This window comes from Stegastes partitus, unplaced genomic scaffold (genome assembly GCF_000690725.1).
Source record: "Stegastes partitus isolate 25-593 unplaced genomic scaffold, Stegastes_partitus-1.0.2 Scaffold1601, whole genome shotgun sequence".
Lineage (NCBI taxonomy): Eukaryota > Metazoa > Chordata > Actinopteri > Pomacentridae > Stegastes > Stegastes partitus.
In genome coordinates, this window is record NW_007579332.1 from 61,525 (window position 1) to 86,061 (window position 24,537).

The 24,537-nt window shown below is 42.6% G+C and overlaps 1 protein-coding gene across 1 annotated transcript in view; it reads right to left on the minus strand.

Annotated features, from left to right (window-relative positions):
* syt7a (synaptotagmin VIIa) overlaps positions 1-24,537 on the minus strand; it is an 82,349-nt gene that overhangs the window by 17,440 nt on the left and 40,372 nt on the right. The window contains exons 3-7 of the mRNA XM_008300864.1: positions 11,552-11,631; positions 10,039-10,173; positions 6,477-6,644; positions 4,024-4,226; positions 3,810-3,972 (exon numbers count right to left, since the gene is read on the minus strand). Coding sequence (XP_008299086.1) covers positions 3,810-3,972; positions 4,024-4,226; positions 6,477-6,644; positions 10,039-10,173; positions 11,552-11,631 — 749 coding nt within the window. The remainder of the gene's footprint in view (positions 1-3,809; positions 3,973-4,023; positions 4,227-6,476; positions 6,645-10,038; positions 10,174-11,551; positions 11,632-24,537) is intronic.

Genomic DNA, 24,537 nt, shown 5'->3' on the forward strand with positions numbered 1-24,537 from the left:
TTGTCAAAAATATGTGTATATTTTAAGCATGTTGTCCACATTCTGTATTGATTATTTATTATTTGTTTCTTGTCAACTATTTAACTCAGTCAGTTATTGACATTGGCGTCCATAACGCAGGAATGTAACTCATTATAAATTCAATATTCACATTGCAGATACCAATCAGCTACAGTTAGAACTTTTATTTTGAAGCAGTGCAACCTAGTGACAGCATTTTTCTGTGAAGTGCTCTTTGAGCAGGTTTTCACAAACTTTGCTGTCAGCTTTGAGCACAAAAAAAAAATCCTGTGTATTTCCTCCTTATTATGGATTTGTGCTGCTATGTGGGCACATGTAAGGTTTAATGTCACGTTGTTAACTGACAATAAGATGACACAGCATCTCATGTGATAATACCAAGTAAGGCAAAAGCAATGCAACAAATTAATTTCGACAGAGAACAAATAACAAAAGTAATGCATTACTTTTTAACCTCTTAAGACCTGGTGTCCAAATGTGTAGACATCACATTTGGGGTTATATTACCACAGTAGTTAATTTTTCTGTCTTTTTTTTTTTTTTTTTAAGTATTATTTTATTATTTATTTATTTATATTTTTAAAAATATGTTGTTTTTTTGTTGTTTTTTTAAATTTGATCTGATCAAATAGCAAAGACAAATGTAGACAAATGCATATCAACAAGAGCTCGGGTCTTAAGAAGTTATTAAGGCAGGAATTGATTCTTTCCATGGTAAAAACCTTTTTTTTATGAAAAGATGAGGTATTAGTGTATTATTCATAAACTTATTCAGTGTATGACCAGAGAGGTCCTTCAAATACCAATATAAGATTTAAAAAAATATCAACAGGTTGAAATGGGTTAAAGTCCATCCATTATCTATACACCGCTTAATCCTCACTAGGGTCGCGGGGGGGCTGGAGTCTATCCCAGCCGACTTAGGGCGAAGGCAGGGGACACCCTGGACAGGTCACCAGTCTATCACAGGACTACACTTAGAGACAGACAACCAAGCACACTCACATTAAATGGGTTAAAGTAATTCATATAATTATCCAGCAGCTATGAGTGAATGGGTAATAGTCAGTGTTGGGGTCACTGCTTTAAAGATCACTCCATGAAGTCACCATGTGTATTACCGCCCACCCCTCCCTTCTCCATTCAACTCGAGCGCACCTACAACTCTGCTCAAACACTGTAAGTCTACTCTGTGCTGGAAAGTACGCGTGTGGATTGGTTCCTTGGGTTTGTTCATATGACCCCTCAGAAGTCTGAACCCATGTTTTTGAGACTGTCATCACTACAGTACAGTTTCAAGGCAGAAATCTTCACTCATGGCACTGCTTATTTGCTCATGATGTGTCTTCGAACATTTGGAATAACGCCATATGGACATGTTAACAAACTTAATTGTCACCAGAAGGGGTCTTAATAAACAATTTTGAGAGTCTCTGCTTGCTTGCTGGCTCCTTTTCACACACTCTCAGCTGCAACATGTGGTATTCTCACTAAGAATGTGAGATGTGCGATCTACTTTTTCAGACTGATTGAGGTATTTTATGATCTTCCCACATACTAATTGCAAAGGTGTCTCCTGGCACATCCCTCGCTGAAAGTCACCGGTCTATACATTATGGTATGGCGTTTATATTGATAGTGTGAGTTTAATGGTTATTGGATCCCTCCTCTCCCATCACTCCTTAAGTATGGACATTTACACTCAAGAATATTGTAAAAGCACTTTACTCGATGCGCTGGACATTAAAGAGGCAGCGTAAAAGAGAGGGAAGAGGCATTAATGACGTAGGGATAAAGTATTGACTTTAAGCCAAAAAGCATGAAGACCAATCTCCCAAGAGGTCCATTTAGTCAAACGGCTCCAAAGGCTAGATATCTGTGTCAATGACATCAACACATTCAATGAGCAATGATTCATCCATATTGGGGATGTAGCCAAGATTGAAATAAACTGGCTCGAACAATGGGTCATGTCCATTACTGGGCCACTCTGTCATCAATCATGTGAGGTGTTGCAGAAAAGGAAATATAACAACAATGACCTCAATTTCACGTTTACAATGATGAGTGCCACAGCTGACTATTAGGGGTGATATTCTCAATGACCTTGGTGCTTGCATGTGCTACATCGCTAATGCTCGGTTAGCCGGTGGCGTGAGTTCAGCTGTGTCGTACTCAACTGCCCAGAGAAGCTTAAATGCACATTAAAAAAAAAAAGGAAAAAGAAAAATGAAGGGTGAGAAGCTACAATAAAACTGATTCAGTGCACATTAAACACATGTTGTACCTTGGCGGTGTCCTTGCTCATCCCTTCTCCCTAATCTGCCCTCCTCTCCTCTTCAGAGCATGAAGTAACAATATGTTGAGGAAGTAATGGTGCTGGTGACATAAGATCAATGCTTCAGGGTTAATACAAATCACAACACAGCTGCTTAACCTTTGTTCTTATACTGATGCACAGTGACATGTGGGCTGTGTGATGTACACATGTTCACACACGTCAGCCGGCCGGCAGCACAGCCAGCAGATAAGGATTTACTATCCACATAAAAGTTACAGTGGCACCGAGAGGAGAGGTGCTATTTTTGTTGCAAACACTCATGAAATATGAATCAGGCCTAGTGGTGTGTCTCCTTAACAGGATATTTAACAGTCATTCCAAAGGATGGCTCTGAAATAACATCATTTAATTGGGTGGGAATATAAAATATATTGTGACTTTTCGTGACAACATCTCATGAATATTATAAACTAGCACCAGTAGCGCTATTCTGTCAAGACAATTGCAGCAGCGAGGCTGAATGCCATCCAAACAGATGTTACTGTTTAGCAGAGCATACAGCGTAAACATTTAACAATTCTATCACAGAATGGGATGGAAATAGCCCCCAATATGTCGCACCTCCTTGCTATTTTTCATGCGTGTGACATTCACTCTATAAATAGAAATGATGGTTTTTAACAGATTGCCTTGTAATTCATTACAGCTCAGCAGTGACATGTTGAAATGCTGAAAACTGCTATTGCTCAGTTTCAGTTGGGATGTGAAAAGATCATAAAGCATATCAAGTAACTACACATACCCAACATGTAAGAATATACTTAATATAGAGTGGTTAATATCATGTGAGTGATGTTGTGTCGTGATATGGATCAAAACAGTTATCAATCTCCTGCACAAGCGCAGGGCTTAGAGCTTAAAGACAACTGCTTATTTACATTCATAACTCTACCCTTATTAACATTTTTAATAGATTTTTTTTCATATAAGCCAGTTTCTCGCCTCCTGATCTGCATTAAGCTTCATCATCCTACATTAGCATGCTCCGCTGTAGCGTGGACTAAATTGCCTTTGTAACTGTATACAGAATAGCTCCTTTCCAACAGTAGGATTTAGTGGAGGGTAAAGTGAAAGCAATAACTAAACTCATTCAGATGTGAACACACTTGTACATGTATGCGCACAAACACACGGGGAATATTTTTGACAGACAGAAGTAATATCCTTCCCTGGATATCAGATGCAAACTGAAAGAAACCACCTGAAGGAAGAGGCACAGAACCATATTTCACACAGATAAAGGTAAAAGCAGATTAGACTCTAACTTAAATATATATTAAAATCTATTTTAAGACATTAAGCGTTAGACAGATATATCGGAAAACAAATGCATAAAATAACTCTGCATAGCAAAACATAGCATATACTATCAGACACATGGAGGCCTCAGCAGGTGACACTACAAAAGACTCCATAAAGTTATGAATGAAGAGTTGTAGAGACTCACAGGAAGGACTTGACGTCAAGGCCACGGTTCCGGATCTGGTCCATCATGTAATCCCAGCTGCCAGGATTGGCACGCGAGCGCCCTCCTGCTCCACCTCCCCTATAGCGAGAGGCACCTGCTCCTGCCGGGCTGCCCCGTGCACCCCGGGGACCGCCTCGCGTACCTGCACCCCCACCCTCACCACTGCTGCCACCTCCCTCTCCTCTCCCAGCACCCCCGCCTCCCCCAGGCTGTCCGGGTGCTGTGTGTAATTGTCCCAAGCTCTGGGATGTGGTGGGGGGATGGCAGAGACCAGGGCCTGATGGGTGGATGAGAGGCTGCTGAAGACTCTGCTGGCGCAGCAGCGTCCGAGGCCGGGCCGGCCCAGACGGGATGTGCTCCAATGTGGAGGCATAGGATAAGACTGGATCCCCAAAGCTGGGAGGGCAGAGGAGCAGGGAGGAAAGAGAGCGTGAAGAAGGCCACGGCCGGCAGAGAACAGGATGATGAGGAGGGGCAGAGGAGCCAGAAGTAGAAGTAGAGGAAGAAGTAGATGTAGAAGAGGAGCCGTGGCAAGAGGAGGTGAGTTGGTCAGAGGTGGCGAGATCAGGAGGAGAGATGAAGAAGAAAGGTAAAGAGTCATCAGAGATGAGACAAGGTGGCACAGGGCAGTAGGGAGGCGCAGCAGAAGTCAGGTTGACGTCACGTTGACGATAGTTACAGGAAAGTTCATCCAAACAGAAAGTTGATGATTGTGGGATGGAGGAAGAGGAGGAGGAGGAGGAGGAGGAGGAAGGAGGACCAGTGGTATTTGAGGACAAGGTGGAGGAAGAGGCAGAGGGAGGAGTGTTGGGAGGTGGAGACAGGAGGAGGAGGAGAGAGAAAGAGAGCAACGTGAGGCAGCAGCAGTAACAGCAGTAGCAGAAATAGCAGTAGAAGGTGCAGCCTGAGTGATGATCGCTGTGTGCTGTGTGCTGCTCATGGGGCTGCGTCGGGCAGCAGTGTGTAGACTGGGAGCCAGTCTTGTGCGGCGGATGTGCGTTCGCCTTGCGAGTCTGCGCCGGTTGAGCGTGCTGTTTGCATGAGGGTGTGTTTCGCAGTGGCAGTGGTCGGATGTGCACTGTCCGCATGGGCGTGGAGCGGTTCTGGGCCACGTGACCGCGTCGAGGCGTGTGGGTCGTAGCTTTGCAGCTTCCAGGCCTCGCTGCTGAGGGCTTTTTGCTCTGATGCGAGATCCCCATTTCCTCGACTCGTCAGTCAACTTTTTCCATCTCTGATAGTCTCTCCTCCTTTCTCTCTATGTCTTTTTCGTCTTTTAAATACGTGCTGCATCTCCAGAGACATCCCAACAGCCAACCAAGTTCTACAGTATGACTCCCTCCCTCTGTCAGCCTCTCATTTTCCACTCCTCCCCTTCATAAATGCTGTTTAATTGGCTCATTGCGTCTCTTTAAAATGTCACAACAACGTAAAGGTGTGTCACACGTCATCGCTCGCTTACTTGCATACAACACTCCTGTATTTTGTAGCCTCTACAGTACCTATCATGATCTTTTTTATACTTTCTTCTACTCACTAAATATATCCTCCTCTCTCTCAGATCGCTGTGTAACCCAGACTACCAGAATTGGGTCAGCGAGAGCTATTCACATCAGTTCGGTGCAGTTTACTCCACTTTACATTACTTCAGCTAACACAATTTTGCATAAGGCTTTTAGTGTAATATCCAACATATTTAACAGTCACAAATAGAAGGATTTTTTTTAACAAAAGGGCAGTGGAAGGTTTTTCCACAACTGTTGGTAAAACACAGAGAATAAGCGGAGTGGCTTTACATGGCGACAGAAAGATGGAGAGAGTGATGGGAGTGATAAGAGCAGAGGGTGACGATGGAGGAGAGACAGAAAATGGGGTGCGAGACACAAACACAAGAGACACAGACACTTATAGCCGCCTGAAAATAGAATCCAATTATAGACAGGGGCAAAAAGAAAGATGAGAAGAGGAGAGAAGGAGGGAACGAGGAGTGAGGTAGTGATGAGCGTAAATGTGTTGTGGAGGAAGAAGTCACAGCCATGAAGTGCCAAAAGAAAAGTGTCAAAATCACAAAGAAACCAATAAATTAACCGCCTCATTTACAACACGCTGAATATAGATCCTCGATGATGTCATACGTCACGGCTGTGGGACACATGCAGCCAGTAACCAATATGCCGTTCGCATTTCAGCCGAGGTCTAAATTAAAAGGTGGGATGACAGCATGTGACGCATTATTTCTGGCGGTGTGAAAACAAGACTATTTCTGTGTTGCCTTTTTGAAGCTACACTTGCAGGCGGTGCAGTTCCTCGCATAAATAAATCATATTCTCCTGCAGAGTCATACAGGAAGCTATACTGTGCAGCTGGGCCGCCTGTGTCAGCCGCAGGTTTGAGTCAGTGTGATGCGGCTCGAGCGACTATTGTTGTCTTCTCCTGACGCGAGTTCGCATTTCCCCAGCGCTCACACCTCGATCTGTGCCCACGCGTTCACCTTGTCGCCTAAGCTGCACTCTCCTCCCTGCTGAACTTGACTTGGCTCTCCCAGAACGGATTCATTCACCTGACCATAGACGCTGCTCAGGTGAAAACAGTTTGCGTAGATGTGAGGTGTTAATTTTGCTGAAATGTTGAGCCCGGTTCTGAACTCACTTGCTGGGTCTCAGTCCTCCAGACTGCATGTGGCCCTGGACGGTCTGCCACCTCCCGGCCTTCACTCCCTCTGTCACCATGCTCTTCACGCTGTCACTGCGATAAGGACCCCCCCCAGCATCCCCATGCCCAGTTGCTGCCCCCTTCTGACCCCCTGACACTGCCCCACTAAGAGAGAGAGACAGGGTGCAGAGATTCCACGGCAAGACAGAGGGTATAGAAGGAGGATAACGACAGGCAGAAGAGAAAAAGACCAAAGAGTGTGAGAAAGACACACACAAACACACACACAATCACACACAATCACACACACACACAGGAAAATAGATTGAGCAACCACATGGCTAAGGAGGTGAGACAGATCAGTAGAGTGTGGGAAGGGGCAGGGCAGGTTTTCCAGGCCAAGTGAGAGGCAGGTGGATAAAAAAAAAAGAAAAGAAAAAAAAAGGTCTGGAGTCCAGTGTGGAGGAAGAGAAGGATGGGGGAGAGCAGAGCAGGGAGGAGGGAGGAAGAGGAGGAGGAAGAGGAGGTGAGGAATTTACAGGGAGCCTGTGGAGGGTGGAAAACCAGCAACAAGTCACTCCTTCGGGCCTGGAGGACCAATACTACAACTGCCAGCATTCACTAGCAGCAACAGCGTGCGGACACTGGTCATTTAGTTCCTATTTTCTCATTCATTTAGCCATTTGGGGGTTGAGATGTGCTACTATACAAGGTAATTCATTGTAGCAGCTTAGAGCAACGGGAGGACGGCTTGTACTTGAACGCCTCATAAGCAAATAATTGACTTATTTGGGAAGTCATCCAAAGAAATATTCCATTTTTATTTTTTTTTAAGCGCACGTGTTCCTGCAAAAAAACTGATTATACTCTATTTTGGGATCTTAATATGCAATAATTCATTTTTTAAATATCAGCTTGTCTTTTGATCACCACTTGGAACAGCAATGTGGAAGCAGTGAAACACTTGCACCACACAGTAGAAAGTACTATGAGGGGAATCTTTCCACACTGGCCTCCAAAACAGGTACAAGGTACAGAAACTAATCAGTGTTCATGTTGAGAGCAGTTGTCAACTCAGATTTCCCCTCAAAACAGGTTTGGGTTTAAAATGTCATGTCTAGTCTGAAAGCAGTGATGATCAAAAATAAAGAACATTAGTGCCCTCTGGTGACATGACTACATTTCATTAATATGCATGGTTCTCCTGCTCCTGGAGACACAAAATACGAGGCACCGCAGACATCGTTGTCTGGCGTGCACACGTGGGATCGGGGGGTGCGAAACTTGCACCGTGTCCCCTTTGAAGGTCACCTTTCACATTTAACTCTGACCAATTGACCTGACAGTGCATGTGGATAAGCCATCAATCACAACAACAGCACGGATGACACTGCTGGAGCTACGGTCAACACAGGAGACCCGAGCCTCATTTATCGAGCCGGGCACAAGGTGAATGTCTTTACTCTTTATTAAAAGTAGGAACACATAAATGAATGGGGTTATGAATCATCAAGGGTATTCACAGCACCGAACAGCATTTAGAAATCAATCCTGTTTCTGACTGAGCTTACTGAGAGTGGAAGTGATTTCAAAAGACATATAGCCACATAAGACTAGACGTTTTTTCATCGATGCTATCAGAGAGATAAAATATTGAGTGTAATATACAGTAAATATAAACTTGACTGCATACATTTGAAAAATGTCTGACTGTGTGGCAACTGTTGCCTGCTGCCGATATAAAATGTCAAACAAATATAGTATTTTCACCCTAAATTTAATAAATCCTTAAACATGAGACTAGCGTACGGCAGCTAAAGTGTTTGATAAATGAGGCTCACTGTCATTACTGAGATTGAAACCTGCTGATCTCAAGAGAATCTCAAACAGGAAATGATTTTCCAGCTGCCTGTTGGCTTTAGCGACATATTATTGGTTGGAGTCAGGAGGTTGTCCCGAGCCTGTTTTATTTTAGGTAGGTTTTGTTTTTTTGCACGATACCGATAAAACAGCTCATTTTAGCATTACCGCTGTAAATAGTTTGTCTGTTTTTCGAGGGAAGGAACTGCTGGAAAAGATCTTTACAGACAATAAATGTCAACCTTGAGGGCTATTTGAAAAATGAACCCCTTGCGTGGGTCTAAAGTTGGCGTTGTAAGATCAGCAGCCATCATCCTAAAGCAGAGTCTTCAGACAGTAATCCATATATCCACTGCGTTCATAAGCACACTGCTGCCTCCTTTCTCCAGGCAATTTAACACACCGTCCTCAATGGCTGGGTCCAGTACAGATGACCAGTTATTAAGCAGTTTATCAGACATGTGCCTGGTAGCAGGATGTCTGAGCTTAGAGCCCTCCAGTGCCTGGAGGGAGATAGGTTTGACCTTGCTACTGCTTTATTGTATTCGAGTGCCTAGTGGGTGAAGAAAATACTTTCATTGCAACAGGAAAAAACACTGTTACCTTGTCTCCAAAAAATTATAGACAACAGATGCAGTTCAAGTAATTCAATGTTAGTGCAATACACGTTAGATATCACACTGATAGGGATCGGAGAGAAGCCACAGATGGATGTGAACTGCAAGTGAACACTGGCACCACACTGCAACCCGGTGTAACGGTCAACCCTCCACAACAACGACAGCAGCAACGACGACAACCAGCAAATTTCAGTTCACACAAGCCAAAGACAGGGAGATACACAGATTACAAAGAAGGTGGGTTAGAGTATAACACGTCTCTTTTGGAGAGGAAAACTACGAGGGTTGTCCGTCTCCATGGTGACACTCCATGGGAGAGAGGTGAGAGGTTAGAGATCAGGAGTTAGTGAGGAGCGGCAGGGCTGTAGGGAGTAGGGGGGCAGCTGAACATGCGCCTCTGTGTTCATTTAAAGGTGACAAGATGTGAGCAGAAGCAGCAGAAATTAGCCTGGAGGGATTACAGGGCTGTGCTGCTTTGTCGCAGCAGTAATAGTCAAATGACTGTCACGGGATGCTGTAATGTGCATGTATGGCATTTCCTACACTCACATTTCCCAAGCAGATTATGAGTAATCATTAGTAACCATTTGTGCCCTCCGGTGTGCTAACATTGGAGGGGATGTTATTGTTGTTGTTGCTACCATTGATGATGGAAATTACATTATACAACCAAAAAAAGGTCTATAAATGGGCAGTTTGTGCATATTGCAATGCTCTGACTTTTATGAAATGTGCTTTTAAAAAAGGCCTTGGGCTAAATATCCCCAGTTACTCATGGGGAAATTTTGTCCTACGGAATGGAAACATAATCAAGATTATGAAACTATGTGGATTTAATAAGCTATGAGGCATTATAATGTCCACATTCAATGGTTCAATTTGATGCGTAGTCGTGGCTAGCGGTGCTGAATACACAGCTAGAAAATTGGAAGGTGTGAGGAGGGAAGAGGGGATGCAGGGAAGGGAAGAATAGGAGGTGAGGGAAGGGAGAGGGGAAAAGAGGGAGAGCGGCACTGCCCCTGCCTCGTTACAGCCCTGCTCAGGGAGAAGTCTCTTACCAGCCTTGGACCAAGACTCACTTGAGCGTGAGGCGAGGATCTCCATATGGGGCATAGGGAGAAATGTTTAGTACGAACTCCTTGGGGGGATAGGAGCTCCACCTCTGCTGCACTGTGCTGCTGTCATTGTTATTCCAAAAGTCTCTGTCTAGATCACTGGGGCCAAAGAGAGAGACAGGTCAGAGCAACACAACTATGGACAGCCTCGGCACCAACCAACCATTCGCAAAAGCAGCTCCTCCTTTTTGGAGATGACGCCAGGCTCGGTTTGAGGAAGAGGGTTGTTTCTTATAGCTGCGTCAAATGGGAGGTGGAAATAAAACAGGCCCAGATTAATGTCTATTTGTATACCTGAAGACTACTAATATTAAAAAAAGAAAAAGAAAAGAGGGGGCAGCCTGGGGGGGAAAGGCATTCACAACAGCTTTTCATAAAGCAATGTACTGTAGCAAAGACAGGGAGATAGAAAAAGAGACAGATAGCAAGAGAAGAATCTTAATCTGATGAATACATACAGCATGTGATTACATTCTGTTCATTGAGCACGGCACCACTAATGAAAGACATTTGAGTAAACATCAAGAAGTCTGGGCCCCCATCCTTGGCGTAAGCAGTGAGGAAAGCATGAACGCACGAGACACAAGGCAGAGAGATAAATCGCAGACAGTCAAAGTAGAGGAGGAAAAGGTGAGCAGAATCACTGATGTCATACAAGTCACACAGCAGTGGTCAGAGCTGTAGCACAGGGACAGAGCAGGAGAGAAAGGCAATGCACAAAGAGAAGGAGTTTGAAAGCTGAAATGACCAACACCGATGCTGCTGGAGGCAGTGAGAAAGGAAATGCAGAAATTAAGAGATCAAAGAACCCAAGTCAGAATACATTCACATACAGTAGCCCATTTTTTAACGTCTAAAACCGTTGGTACAGAAAATAAAAACACTGAAACAAAGCTGAGACAACATCAGGCTATAGAAGAGAAGTAGTGAGGAGCAGGTTAATAGAGGTATTTCGTGGAATAAAATGGTATGCTTAGCATAATAAATCTGACATTTTCTGGTACTGACCTATGGCCTTGTTTTATCAAGAACAGAAAATGCCTTAATCTTAGTTTGAGCCCTGGAAGAAATGTTAGAACAAAATTCTCCCCAACATCCACACGCCAAGCATTTCAAAACGCCTGCTCAGGTCTCCGTCTTTTTTACTTGAACCTATACCATCTTAAGCGATGCAGAGGCGTGGCACTTAAAGGAGACCTATCTTACAACCCATAAGATAAGTGCAGGAGCAGACTCGTCCAGCCAAAAGCTTCACAGGTAAGATAATGCAGATTTAATCTATACTGATTAAATCACTAACCTCTCATTTATTGTCTCCTCGAACATGCTCTTGTAGAGATTGCGCTCTTCGAGATAAAAACAACAGGGCTCATTTTCTGCCTTGTTTGTGTAGTGTACATTGAGGGACTCAAAGCCGAACCAAATGGAGTTCATTATCACCAGATTATTCTACCCCAACCAGTTACCAGCCACTTACTTGATGGCTTTCTTCTCCCCTCGCCCACGTGCCGAGTCTGGAGTGTCTGCTGTTTCCACTCCTGGCTTATTCCTCTTCCCCTTGAGCCAAGCGGAGGGAGGGGATGACAGAGAAAGCACAAAAACAAAAGGTTAGCCTAGATTTGTCCTTTGAAGCTGTGTTTTTGTCGTACTAATTTCAAGTGTAAATGCCTCTCCCATTATCTCAGGAACACTGTGCCATCAGTCCTTTACCTCATGGTCTCCTGATTACACTAATCAAAGTCAAATCAAATCTGCAGTGAAGAGCCATTTCTGACTATGATTATCATTCGCACCACCCTGAAATTTACATGGCAATTGCCTCTTTAAGGTAATCCGCTGGGTACTGGAGAGAAACCTCTAGAAAGTCCTGCAAGAGCCTGATTTCAAATAGCTAGTGCATGACCTGCAGTAACCATGGAAATAATGGCAATTTAAAGGCCTCGAAAAGTAAGGTCTGCTGTGCGCATTCTTCTGGAAAACCTCATTACAGGTAAAGGTGTCTCACATGTGTCTCACTGCAGGTAATCTCTATTGACACTTTGCAACAAGTGGAACGGGGAGGGGATCAGTCTAAAGCCACCCAGCCCCCCAAATACCACGCATGCAACGCTGAAAGTGATGCTCTGATACACTCTGAGGATAGGCGAGGATCCTCCATCCCAGGAAACCAGTGGGAGGAAAACACTCTGAGCTGCTAGCATAGCTCGGCTCGGCTCAGGCAATTTCCTGTGGTGGGGTTAGAGTTGGGGGTTAGCTGGCTGAGGGCTGAGCATGGATCTCCAGACTGGATGCTTCAGGTTCAATTATTGTTTTGTACAGACTTGGCAACACCCCTGGTTCCACTTTGCTCTCATCAGAAGCCGTAAAAAGCTTCACCCTATTGAAGATCTGCTGCCCCACACCAACCCCAGTGCCAACATGTCAGGCCTCAGTCAGACCTTCAGCATTTTGTTTCATATAGTTTCAACCACAGTTTGGGGTTAGGCTTATGCTTAATTTAATTTATCAAGAATTTTCATCACGCGCCTTTCTTTCTTTGTAACTGTTCACTTCAATATGTGATGTGTGTTTAAAGTACAACATACAGTATTTATTACAGAAAACACAACACGGTGTAACCTTGGGATGTGGTTTTAGTTTAAATTCTGGTGTGGAACCAGACTGATCTAAGCATCATTAACAGAAGAAAAACCTGTTTCTAAAAACAGTAAATGATCTGAGGAAGGTCTTTATTAAGTCCTATTGGCTGTGCAGAGATTGCAACACTGTCTTGAATTCTCTTCTGCATTGATTTGTTTGAGCAGTTGTAAACAACAGACAGCAACTTTAAGCAAGCTAATATTAGGAAACGATCCGAAAATCCCAAGGTGTTTCCAGGCCAGATGAGATATATCATCCCTCCAGCAAGTTCTGGGTCGACCCCACTGTATCCTCCCAGTTTGACCTGTCCAGAAAACCACCAAAAGAGGCACCATGGAGGTATCCTAATCAGATGCCCGAATCACCCTAGCTGGCTGCTTTCAAACATAAGGGAGCAGCAACTCTACTCTGAAGAATTCAGCCACTTGTATCCACCATCTCATTCTTACATTCACCATGCAGAACTTCTGACCATAGCTGAGGGTTGCAGCCTGGACTGACTGGTAAATTAAGAGCTTCACGTTCAGCTCAGCTCTGTCTTTGCCACAACAGTCCGGTACAATGCCTGCATTACTGTTGATGTGGCACCAATCCATCTGCCAGTCTCACACTCCATTTTACAACCACAATATCCTGAGATACTTAATTTTTTTTGCTTGAGGCAGCAACCCACCCCAAACCTAGAGAGAGCTTCCAGTTTCTAAGGGAGAACCATGGCCTCAGACCTGGAAGGTGCTGACTCTTATCCAACTCAACCCACACTTGAAAAAAACAAACAACATAACCTTAAAATAACTTTGTGTTTATCAGGTAGCCTATGCAGGGTGAATACCAAGTGTAGGCCAACTTGCCTGTGTTGTATATATCAATAATTCGTGAGCGGGGATCATCAGCTGATATAGTTCTATTTTCAGAAACCATCTTAAAATTAGCAGGTGCACACAGCGTTGAGTCAGCTGTTATCATTTTATTGCAAAACAACCAGGTTAAAATTATTTATTATACTGCAAATACTATTTTTATTTATGATTTATTCCGGCTAATAAAGCCGGCAGAGGGATGTGCACTTAGTGCAGTGCGGCTGATTTAGTTGATCTAGACAGAACGTGCAGATATTGTTCCCCCACCACCGACTGATTGGTTGAAGAGTAGGTACGATTTCAATAAATCAAAATTTTCTTTGGTACTACAGTCCCTGTAATAATCCAGTCTTCAGGAGATTAACGTGGTGGTAACAGTCTTCATGCCAGTGAGAGAGGGGATGAACTTCAGTTTGACAATGTTCCTCAGCTGAAGACAGCAGTCAGTCATTCACCCCAGAGCTGATATGTTTGTCAAATTTGAATACTAAATCAAAAATGACACCAAGATTCCTGGCATGACGGTTAGATGTCACTGGCTTTAAGTGGTTAGTTACAGCTATTATGATGTTTAGGGGACAAAAAAACTCAATCATTTCAGTTTTATTATCATTTAGCTGCATTTTGCCATCAAGCATTTCCCCTCCTTCTGGCAATTAAAGGTGGGTGTAATACGGGTGGACGCAGGTCTATTTGTGTGTTTTTAGCATATGCCCAGTATGTAAAATTACAGTTACCTGTCTATGTAAACACAGACCACAAGAAGCAAGTAATAAACAGGTTTAAAAATACAATGAGGCAGTCAGCCTCAGTTCTGTGTGAGTTTCTGACTGACACCGGACTGACTCATGTTCACACGATCAATACAATGCTCATAAACAGCAGGAGCATATGGAAATGCAAATTGCGCTATACAGCCCATATAGCGAGCTTCAGAGCCCCACAGCCAACGATTATAATCCGCACCTTACATATTGTGGCTTTGGGTACTGCTGGACGTGTTACAAAGCCTGAGTTGACAATAGCACTGCTGAGAAAAAATGATAAAGCCTACAATAGCGCTGCTGATGATATCCATGACACACAAGGAAACAAAGCTGCTCATCTATTGTATAATCAGCACTAACCTGTATTGGAAAGGTCAACAAATGAATAAACACAGATCGGACAGGATGACTAGTTAAACAGCTGCATACAGGAGGTGTGTTTGTAATTTACACACTGACTTCTAGATAAACAGCCTCTTTATAAACTGACACAGACGTGGAAGTGCGTCGACTTCCACGCTGAACACATCACAACATGTCAGCATGTTCTGAGTCTGCATTACAGAGATCACTCATGATCCGTTAATGTGTGCTTTATGTGTATGATAGCTGTGATAATTGGCCGGCATGCTGGGAAGATACAGAAAACCAGCTCTCATAATTTCTTACAGTATTTCAGATACATACAGTCATACCTACTGAACAATAGACTCTTCTCCGTGCAGATAATTGCACATAAGCGCACCACAACAAACACTGTATCCGTGCATGACGGTTTCTGGGGAGGAGAAGCTGTCTATATTTCTGTGAAGCGAGGACAAGCTATCAAAGGAAACTCATGTATCATTCAATGCTATCGTAAAATTTTCAGGAAGGAGGGAGACACAGAGGATGAGTGAGAGTCCAGTAGAGAGAGAGAGAGAGAGAGGGGTGAGAGCTGAAAATAGAAATCAAATCTAAAAAAAATAAAAATAAAAGAGGCGACCAGAAGGAGAGAAAAACAAAGACAGTGCAGAACAGCATGTGAGACAAAGGGATGGGAGGGAGGGGACAGGTGCAAATGGTGAAGTGAGTGAAACAATGAGTGACAGATAGTCCCGAGTGGATTGGATGTGAAAACAAGGAAGGACTCGAATGCTCTCCAATGGGCACACGTCTTCCTTTTCATGCACACACACACACACGCTCACACACAAAGACATACACAGCTTCAAAAACCATCTCCTCTACTCTCTTCCTGCGGCTCATTCACAAACACTCTGCTTCTATCTTCAAGGGAGGTGTGGCGGCTGCAGAAATCCACAGTGATGAATATAACAAAAGCTCAGCAGCTGTACAGATGTAAGACAAGAAGCAATGAAGAAAACCAACTCAGTAGCTCAAATGATGGTTAAAGAAAATCACTGGAAGGCTATACACACACACATACATATCCAGCCCAGCTTTTTGTTTCACCAAAGAGGGTTTGCAACGATCATCGTGTTTAGTGGCATCTGGCTCTGAGCCATTACTTCATAATAGTTCCAACTCATATGATGAACCAATTATGAGATATACCAATATTGCAGTGAGCTTCCACTTAGAGAAAGAAAAAGCAAATAATTTTTAACAATCAAACCGCAGCAGAGCATGTTAAAAATGACATTAGTGGAGTCTCGTAGCGCAGATGAGCAGGGGTGTTGTAATAATGGATGTGGTGGAACTAAATAGCTACTCGAGGCCCTCAGAAAACTTGGAATGAAGTTTGTTTTTATCGACAGTTATTCTGAAATTTTCCATTATTAGCAATATAAGTAATGAAGCACTGCTGGCTGAATTAAGAGTTTGACAAGCCTGGCCTGACTCCCAACTCATCACATAGCGCCTCTTTGCCAGAACCACTTTATCATTTGTCGATGTGCCGGTTAGTTCAGCAGACCGACAGTATAGAAATCCCAGAATGTCAGAAATAGACATCATGAGTGTATAAGCCAAATGTCCTCTAATATCTTCCCTGTCACTTCTTTTCACGAGAGGTTTGCCTTATACCGTGTGCTTAATGTCACGAAAGGATGTATTTAACTCAACTTTTCCCAACCTAAACCAGTTTTGGTGCCTAAACCTAACCAGGCAGTGAGTGAAAATGACACTTAGGTCACAAAATAAAGTGAAACAAAGTGAATAGCATAAAACTTCAGTCTTCTGGCTGAACGTCCTAAGGCTTAATGCCTCCTCCAGCTCTTCAACCTCCCTGTGAGGCTCTTTAAAACTGAAGAAACTCCTCTCAGTGTCAATTATTGATGCAGGTCGCACTGACTCCAAAGGACGGCTTGTTTTAAAATGGCAGCATTTCATGTCCTGGGAATGAGAACAGGTTGGACTATTTCTTATTGCTAAACAATATTAGACCCTTTCAGACGTACTTATCACTATTAGCAAAGTGTTTGCAAATATTATTGATGTGCATACATGTTCAGCTGCTATTTAATTAACTTAGACAGAGTTAATATTTAAAAGGTGGACTGTTGGTATTTGCCAGGTTCACAGCTCCTCTCGCTCCCACTGCCCTCTTTTCCCATCTCCCATCCCCCTACCTGCCCCACTGGAATAGTGCTGTGTGGATCGATTTGAGGTACTTTGTTTGTTTCCCATTTACAAAACCACGGCCGTGTACAAACACTTTGTTTTTTCAGCGCGTACACAGAACAGACAGCTAGTGGACCGTAAGAAGATGCTCACTGAATCTGACAAAAACTGTCTTGGATCAGAATCGCTGACTCTACCTTTAACATGACTCCCGTATCAAATGCAGTCGACCATCTTGAGAGACAACAAGATCTAATCCTGAGCTTTTATGCAGTTTTGATACTGCGGCTTTCATTTTTGCACTGTAATGTGCTTGTAAAAGTTTTTTGTGCCACTTTTCCTTTGCAGCAGATTGGGGAAGTACTTGTTGGAAACTATTTTACTGACTAAAATATGATTCCAGTGAAGGTGACTTTTATTGGGGAATACAGTAATCCTTTCTTAGAAGATTGTAGAAGGAAAAAACCATCAGCGCTCTTTGTCATCAGTCCTGACAAAGCCCTCTGACTGCTGCAGTGATTATGACGGCAGCAATAAGGGAAGTCAGGTGGCGTCCTTCTAGAACAGAACACTGCATTTTAACACTGGATGCAGCAGTTTCTTTCCCATTTCCAACCACAAGACAACTGTATTCTAAGCAAAACAATGAAAGAAGAAGCGAGTTATCATAATTCTTTGGCCCTAAACATGGTAATATGTTTATTATTGCATTATTACCATATTAATGAAGCTTCCCTAACCTTACCAAAATGGTAGTTCTAATCCAAACCTTTGAGTTTCACTAACCTTAACAAAGTCCTCCTGAGGCAAAATGAGACATTTTACCCCAAACCTTGTATCTGCTGTGCTTTAACCTAACATCAACCTAACCATTTTTTTCAACCACAATTCAAAAGCATTGTCTTAGTTCACTAAATTATGATCTAGCAATTTTTTCTTTATTATTACTTTTTTCAGTTTCTAGTTATCTGAGTGACTGCTGTTAATTTTGCCTTTTCTTTAATGGAAGGGTATGAATATATGTGAGGACAACTGTACCCATTTTCTCAGCAGGCTAAGCATTGCATTCTAGATGTCCGCTAATCAGCAGCGTTTTCCAGTTACTCCTATGGGACCCCAACAAGTTTACAGGCCAGATGTGATGCATAATCTGGGTCCACTGCTTACAGATGGACGTCCTTAGAAAACCTCAAACCACCTCAGCTGCTAGATCATCTTAACATGAAGGAGTAGTAGCTCTACTGTGAGCTCCCTTCGACTGTCCAGCCTCCTTGCCCAGTGTCTAAGGCTGAGTTGAGCCACCCTGTGGGGGAAACTTGTTTCAGCCACTCACATCCACAATGATGTAATTCTTTTAGTCACGACCCAGAGCTACTGAACGTAGATGAGGGTTTGAACGTAGACCAACTGATCTTCACCGTCCGGCTCAGCTCCTTCTTCACCACGACGGTTCAGTCCAACGCCCCAATTACTGCTGACGCTGCACCGATCTGTCCATCTCACGCTCCACTTTCCCATTATTCATGAACAAGATCCTGAGAAATTTTCAGTCTTTTGCTTTGGGCAGCAACATCCAAACCCAGAGGGAGCAATCCACCAATTTTCATCGTACAATCATCATATTACATCCATTATTCCTGATAAGGTACGAAAGAACCTTTTTTTCCCCTTTTAGTTTTACCCTCTTATCCAAAACTGATTTAATGTGTTTTGTAATTTAATTTGGAGGATTTGTTGTTCCTCTGTGTACAGTAGCGAGCACAGCGAGAGGGCTACGCAGCTTTGTCTTACGCCGATGGCATAATGAAGACCTAAACAACTGTGAATAAAATTGCGCTCTGCAGAGAAAGCTTCCCACAGTAGTTACAGAATGTAGAAAGACGTGAGCTGAAATATGCTGAGAATTCAGATTGCGCTGACTATCTATTATAAACACTTCAGCACTGATTACGAACATAATAACCACTAGAGATGCATGTGTCCACAGGCTGATTCATTGATTTTTTTGCAGGCTTGACAATATATGTATTAAAAGTGAAAGGAGGCCCACTGAGGATCCACACAGAGGAACACAGAATCTTCTTTTTTTTTTTTGCGACACCACTGCAGAAGAGTGAGAAAAGACTTGGTGCTGGACTGCCCAGGGTGATGTGAGGGTTTTCTTGAAGAATCCAGACATGAGAGCAGACAGAGTGAAACTACCACTCTCTCTGTCTCAGTTGGCAGTGCACTGCCTTCCAACACCCAGCTGTGTTTGTTTGCTGTGAATTAGCAGGCAGCAAGAGTCTACATGCTCGCTCAATATTACCCACATCACACCATAATTAGAGAGGAGTGCACTATTAAAATGGTCGTCTGCTGCTAACTCATCAAGTGATCATTTGTCTCTAGCATCTGTCAAAACATTCTTTATGTACCTGTGTTCTTCCGCTGACACCAAGAAGCATGTAGCCGCGGAGGCATAAAACACAGATATGGCCAGGAGCGCTGCCAACGCTGTCACTTCAATGTGACAGGTCAAGACTGTAGATCCACTTAATGTGCCGTCATTATAGTTTTCCCAATGATTGTGGCAATTCTCATTTGAAATTCTGCAATTATCGACGGACGTAATTACTATCATCCCCCTAACAAATGTGAACTCCCAACTCCCGAACAAAACAGTGTTGATACAAGCCCAACAGGGAGGCTGTGAATGTGGTCAGGTCCAATCTCAACCCCACTCACAACTATGTCATGGATCAAATAGCAGAGGGCTCACAGGAGCAGGCAGAGGGTTTCTGAATGCCAAACAGCCACTGCTGCTCAAACAGATGTCAGCTGCACCACCTCTGATATCCGAAAATCTCTCCATAACACCTACAACACCAGCCCCCGCTGACAATCATCAGCCCCACAACAGCACAGGAGCTCAATAGCCATGTGACTCATCCTACTATTATTTGTATTTTTGTTTTGCTTTGTGGTCTCTAATTACAAAGTGACTTAAGCCTTTGAAATCATTAAAAGCACAGACAGGGAAACAAACAAAATCAATCAGTACGGAATTACCTCAATCCTCTGAATCCCAGAACCCGTGTTTGAAAGCCATATTATCTTTATAGAACAAAAAAATCACTAAAATTACACAATTTATCATAAGTACAAACTCATAACAAGAAAGAATTGGGGAATTTTCAACTTTAAAACAGTCATTGAACTACTCATCTTAACTAAATCTAAGCCTAAAATTGGGATATTTCATCAAAATTACTCTTTTTCTATTTATTTCATTACATTTTTTGCCAGAAATAAATTAGTTGTTCCAATGAGATTCCATAAAAAATAAAATAAAATAAATAAAATTCTGAGCACCTTGATGCAACCGTGAGGTCATCTGTCACCAAAAGTCAGGTGACAAAATTCAGGCACTTTTTAGCTGAACTGCAAAAAGGAAACAAATATGGGAACAAATTAAAAATGTAAGTACAAAGATGTAGTCACCATTTCTCCCAGCAGTATTAGCAACATCTGAGGGCACTTGGAAAAAATGTTGTTCATTTTGATTCCAGGCTTTTTAGAAATTCAACTTCTTTTTTTTTTTATGATTTATGGCCTTGTAACTTTGTCATATTGCACAAAAGACATTCTCGAGTACTCCTTCTTCTAGCCATGTTTGTCCTGCTCTTATTGAAGTGCAGGACTTTATATTGAAGTGAAAAATGAGGCAACAGTGAGTAAAAAAAAAACACCCAGAAACAGCTTGGTTTTCAGAGGGCTAAAACCTGCGTATAAAATCTAAGGTTTTTCTCATGAAAACAACACTGGCTCATATCGCATATTCTAAAAATGTGATGCCGATGAATCTATAAACAGCTATAAGCAAACAGACAGCAGAAGGAGAGGCATTCAATGCGCAATACTTCCAGGGGGCTTAGATAACAGAAAGCCAAGCAGGAGGGAGGATTCAGGATGACTGCACATGAGGACTTTTAAAATAAAACCCATTGCACTGGTTGCCAAAGCTAAAACACCGAAAGCAACACTCGCCCATAATGTCTTGTCTATTAACCTATGAATCATAACCAAAACTGGCATTGGCCCACTCGCAACTGACACGTGAAGCTCCAGGCAAACGTTTGTTCTTATGAAAGCTGACACTGTCAAAGAGTACGCTCAAAATATCAAAAATGAAAGTTAGACAAGGACTGGCCTGTGGTAGCTTCATGTAGAAAGGAACATCAAATACTGAGCACTTCTTTACCTAATGAGGATACTTTTGTGCATAGAAAATCAGCCTGCATTCATTTACAGTACATGTGCATTTATAATAAAGGGTCTTAGTTGAAAGTGCTGTTTATGCAAATCACACTGTATATACATTCTAATCATGCGTTCAGGGAATACATTGGTGCCATGGAGAGGCACAGAGATAGAGAGATCAAGGCGAGTGAGGTGGAGGAAACTTTTTTTAGAAGAACAAATTGTATAGCTGCCAAACCTTCACGGTTGTTAGTCGCATATAGAAAACACCCATTTTGAGGATGAGGATATTATTATAAGAAGATGATTTTTTTTTTTAACAAGATTAGCAGTATTTGTGCTTCGTGAAAGTGTGTCATCAATAAAATGTTTCTCATCACGGAAACGACTGCCATTCATCTCAGTCACACTTAATTATTTTGTACATTAGGCAGCTGCGTTTAATGTGGTTTCACACCAGTGGGCGGCTGACATTTTTCCCAAAGTAAGTGGTCCGAAGACTACAAAAGCCTTAATTAACATCTTAATGCCACACACACAACCACCACACAAACACACAGAAACACACACCCCGAAGCAACCGGGGTAAGATGCACCGATAAGAGAAAAAACAATAGGCCTTGCACAGCCAGTGTCTCCAGTGAGACAGAAGAAAATCATCTTGTGCATGGGGATGTGATCGACAGTCGCCCTCGCAGGGTCGTAAGGTCAAAAGATGTCACCTGCTGCTCCGCGGCTGCAGCGCTGAACTGTCACAAGATGGAAATAAGATCCATTTACAGCCGTGCTCCGGAGAGGACCTCTGGGACTTTCCAAGATGCTGGGAGCAGAACAACCTCCATCCACAGCAGGAAACTAGGAGTCATTCACTGCTCCATTTACTTTAAAGTGGAATATCAAATATAATATGATGTTCCAGTGAAGCAAACAATAGAAAGCCTGTGTTGTACCATTGTCCCATTTCAGCACGGACCATTTCCCCTCTATAGGTTGCAATGGCATCAACGAGTAATCTTGGTACAGTCACCTTAATGGTGATTCTCGTAACAAAAATGATATTACGTGGTGCGGCATGTGGCGAGCGCAGCCTTGTTGCGGTGCCAAATTCTGCCATCTGTGGACCAATAAGTTTCACAGCAGAGTGATGGTGAGCTGACACAAGTAAGACTCTGAGCCAACACTAAACTTGGAATAGGTGACTTGTGTTGCTGGTTGTACGAGAACAGGAGGAATCTGAAATCAATTAGTTTTTAAAGGCACGCAAATCTAAAAAAAAATCAGTCATGTTAAGTGGCACTCAGCCGCACAGCTCTGTCTGTCTAATGACTGGGTTCCTCCCTTTAATCAATCACATTTCATACCACATAATCACAATGACATGCCCTCTGTCAGAGGTCAGTGTGTTTGAAGCGTGTTCTGTTTCTCCCCGACCAGTGGACTGGTACCGATGCTGCGTCAGCACAGTTTACTAATGTTGGAGCTGCTGAGGTCGGGGAGATTAATTAGAGCTAGTCCTGACTGCTGAAGCGTTGATGTAACTGTGGACTTTTCTCTACAATGACATGCAGAGGTGAAAAATAAATTAATCTATAGCGTATTTAGCGAAGTACACTTGTTGAGTAAAAGTTTGAAGGACATGTTCCTGATGTCACTTGTTCATTTCTGTATTGTGATTGATTTGTTCCGTGTCTTTTTGTATTTCTTAGTTGGTTTGATTTGCTTTCCTGTTCTCCTTTTCTCTCTCCCCTTTACCCTCACCCCAGCCAGTCGAGGCAAATGGCTGCTCTCCCTGAGCCGGGTTCTGCCAGAGGTTTAAAGAAAGTTTTTCTTCTCAATCTTGTCAAAGTGCTGATCAAAATCTATTCACTTTTTGAGCTTCTCTCTATAACATAATACTATAAGGTTGCTACGCTAACATGTAAAGTGCCTTGTGATGACATGTGTTGTGAATTGTCACTACATGAATCAATACAAATTGAACTGACCATATTATTTTACAATTAGAGTTACTAGTTAAATTGCAAATTTATATACAAACCATTTTTGGACTTGTGACTCCTTTATACTGAATAAAATATCATGTTCAGGACTGTTGTTCTGTTCCAGATCTCTATGTGTTGTTAGAAATCCCACCACAGAGATATTTCACATCTACATTTCTCAGATGGTTTCAATTTAATAAGTGTTTAGAGTCCCAAAGAAAGTCTAACATCTACTATTTCACAAGACAGCAAAAATTCTGTTCAAAGTCCAAACGTGTGAAGTTTATTTTTTCTTGTTGCCCGCCTCATTAGTAACCATCCTTCTGATTCAGCTAATGGCCCTCTGGAGAGAACCCAACATCTACATTTGCAACCACTGGACTACACCGCTTAAAGACTTCCTCCAATGACTGTCATGGTTTGTTTTTTTCTACCTTTAAACGTCCATATGTTGTTGTTATTTTTAATAGCTAGAAGTCACATCATGAGTAAAATAAGCAGTCAGCACCATAAGCTCATTCCCACCTTGCAGCTGCAGTACACCAATGACAGTCTTGATAAAATGGGTTCACAAATTTGCAATTTGTCAATTAGCTGGTGGGGACATATAAAGCTATTTTAAGGCAGGAAAGGATTTTTTTCATTAATAAAAACGTTGTAAATATCTGACTTTGATACATAGCATTGACAAGGGGTTTTATGGGTTTAATCAACAACAGCAAAAGGACTTAAACTGTAAATAACTGTTTGTAAAGTAAGTCAAAGTCATCCAGCTAGAACAATGAAACTACTTCCACTGATTCATCTGTATTGATGGTCTAGTAGTGTAACATTACAGAGGGCATTTCTGCGCCAAATGAAATGACTGTCCCTCTGTCAAACAAGTACATTTGACTGCTTGTACTAGTGTTTTAGTACTTCAGATTGGCCTTGGCACACTTACAATTTCTTGGTCTTCTCTCAGAATCTACTGCATTTTTACTCTCTCTTGTTTCGGTGAAGAGGACTCAGGATTTCATTGGAAATTTTTGTTGCTTAGCTTTCACTCTTCTCCCTCCTTCACATGCACTTCAAGATAATAAATGTGGGAGACCGAAGTAGAGACTGAGGCTGTCTGGCCAAATCTTCTGCAATAAAAACCTGCTACCTAAACCACAAAGAGCTAATCTGTAAAACATTGTCTAAAAGAAAACAAACAGGAGGATGTAAATTCTGTAATGTGATGTTTACTGCGATGACACGGACAACATCAAGACTTTTATAAGCGCTTAAGGCCAAATCTTAGTTTTCACGTCCCAGCGTACAGTTATTGTGGACTTTTAAAACAGCGGATGGACACGTGGTTCTGTTCATACTGGGGTGCGTGTCAGGCTGCTATGCAGATGGTCACTTTGCCCTCTGGTCTCC